This window comes from Ailuropoda melanoleuca, unplaced genomic scaffold (assembly GCF_002007445.2).
Source record: "Ailuropoda melanoleuca isolate Jingjing unplaced genomic scaffold, ASM200744v2 unplaced-scaffold39770, whole genome shotgun sequence".
NCBI lineage: Eukaryota > Metazoa > Chordata > Mammalia > Carnivora > Ursidae > Ailuropoda > Ailuropoda melanoleuca.
The window spans coordinates 1-565 of NW_023211359.1; the positions used below are offsets into that span (position 1 = coordinate 1).

The window sequence follows — 565 nt, forward strand, 5'->3', positions numbered from 1 at the left end:
AGACGAGGTGCTGAAGATCATGCCCGTCCAGAAGCAGACCAGGGCTGGTCAGCGCACCAGGTTCAAGGCCTTTGTTGCCATTGGTGACTACAACGGCCATGTGGGCCTGGGGGTGAAGTGCTCCAAGGAGGTGGCCACAGCCATCCGTGGGGCCATCATCCTGGCCAAGCTGTCTATCGTCCCTGTCAGAAGGGGTTACTGGGGTAACAAAATCGGCAAACCCCACACTGTGCCCTGCAAGGTGACTGGCCGCTGCGGCTCTGTCCTGGTGCGTCTCATTCCAGCCCCCCGTGGTACCGGCATCGTGTCTGCCCCTGTGCCCAAGAAGCTGCTCATGATGGCTGGAATCGATGATTGCTACACCTCTGCCAGGGGCTGCACCGCCACCCTCGGCAACTTTGCCAAGGCCACCTTTGACGCCATCTCCAAGACTTACAGCTACCTGACCCCTGATCTGTGGAAGGAGACAATCTTCACAAAGTCTCCCTACCAGGAGTTCACTGACCATCTGGCCAAGACTCACACCAGGGTGTCTGTGCAGAGGGGCCAGGCTGTGCAGGCCGCC

At 59.6% G+C, this 565-nt stretch overlaps 1 protein-coding gene across 1 annotated transcript; it reads left to right on the forward strand.

The window, feature by feature from the left end:
- Positions 1-4: 4 nt before the first annotated feature.
- Positions 5-559, forward strand: LOC117798994 (40S ribosomal protein S2-like; the record flags this gene model as incomplete). Its single annotated transcript, XM_034651453.1, has 1 exon — positions 5-559. A coding segment is annotated over one exon (555 nt), but the record flags the coding sequence as incomplete, so codon positions are not given.
- Positions 560-565: the final 6 nt, after the last annotated feature.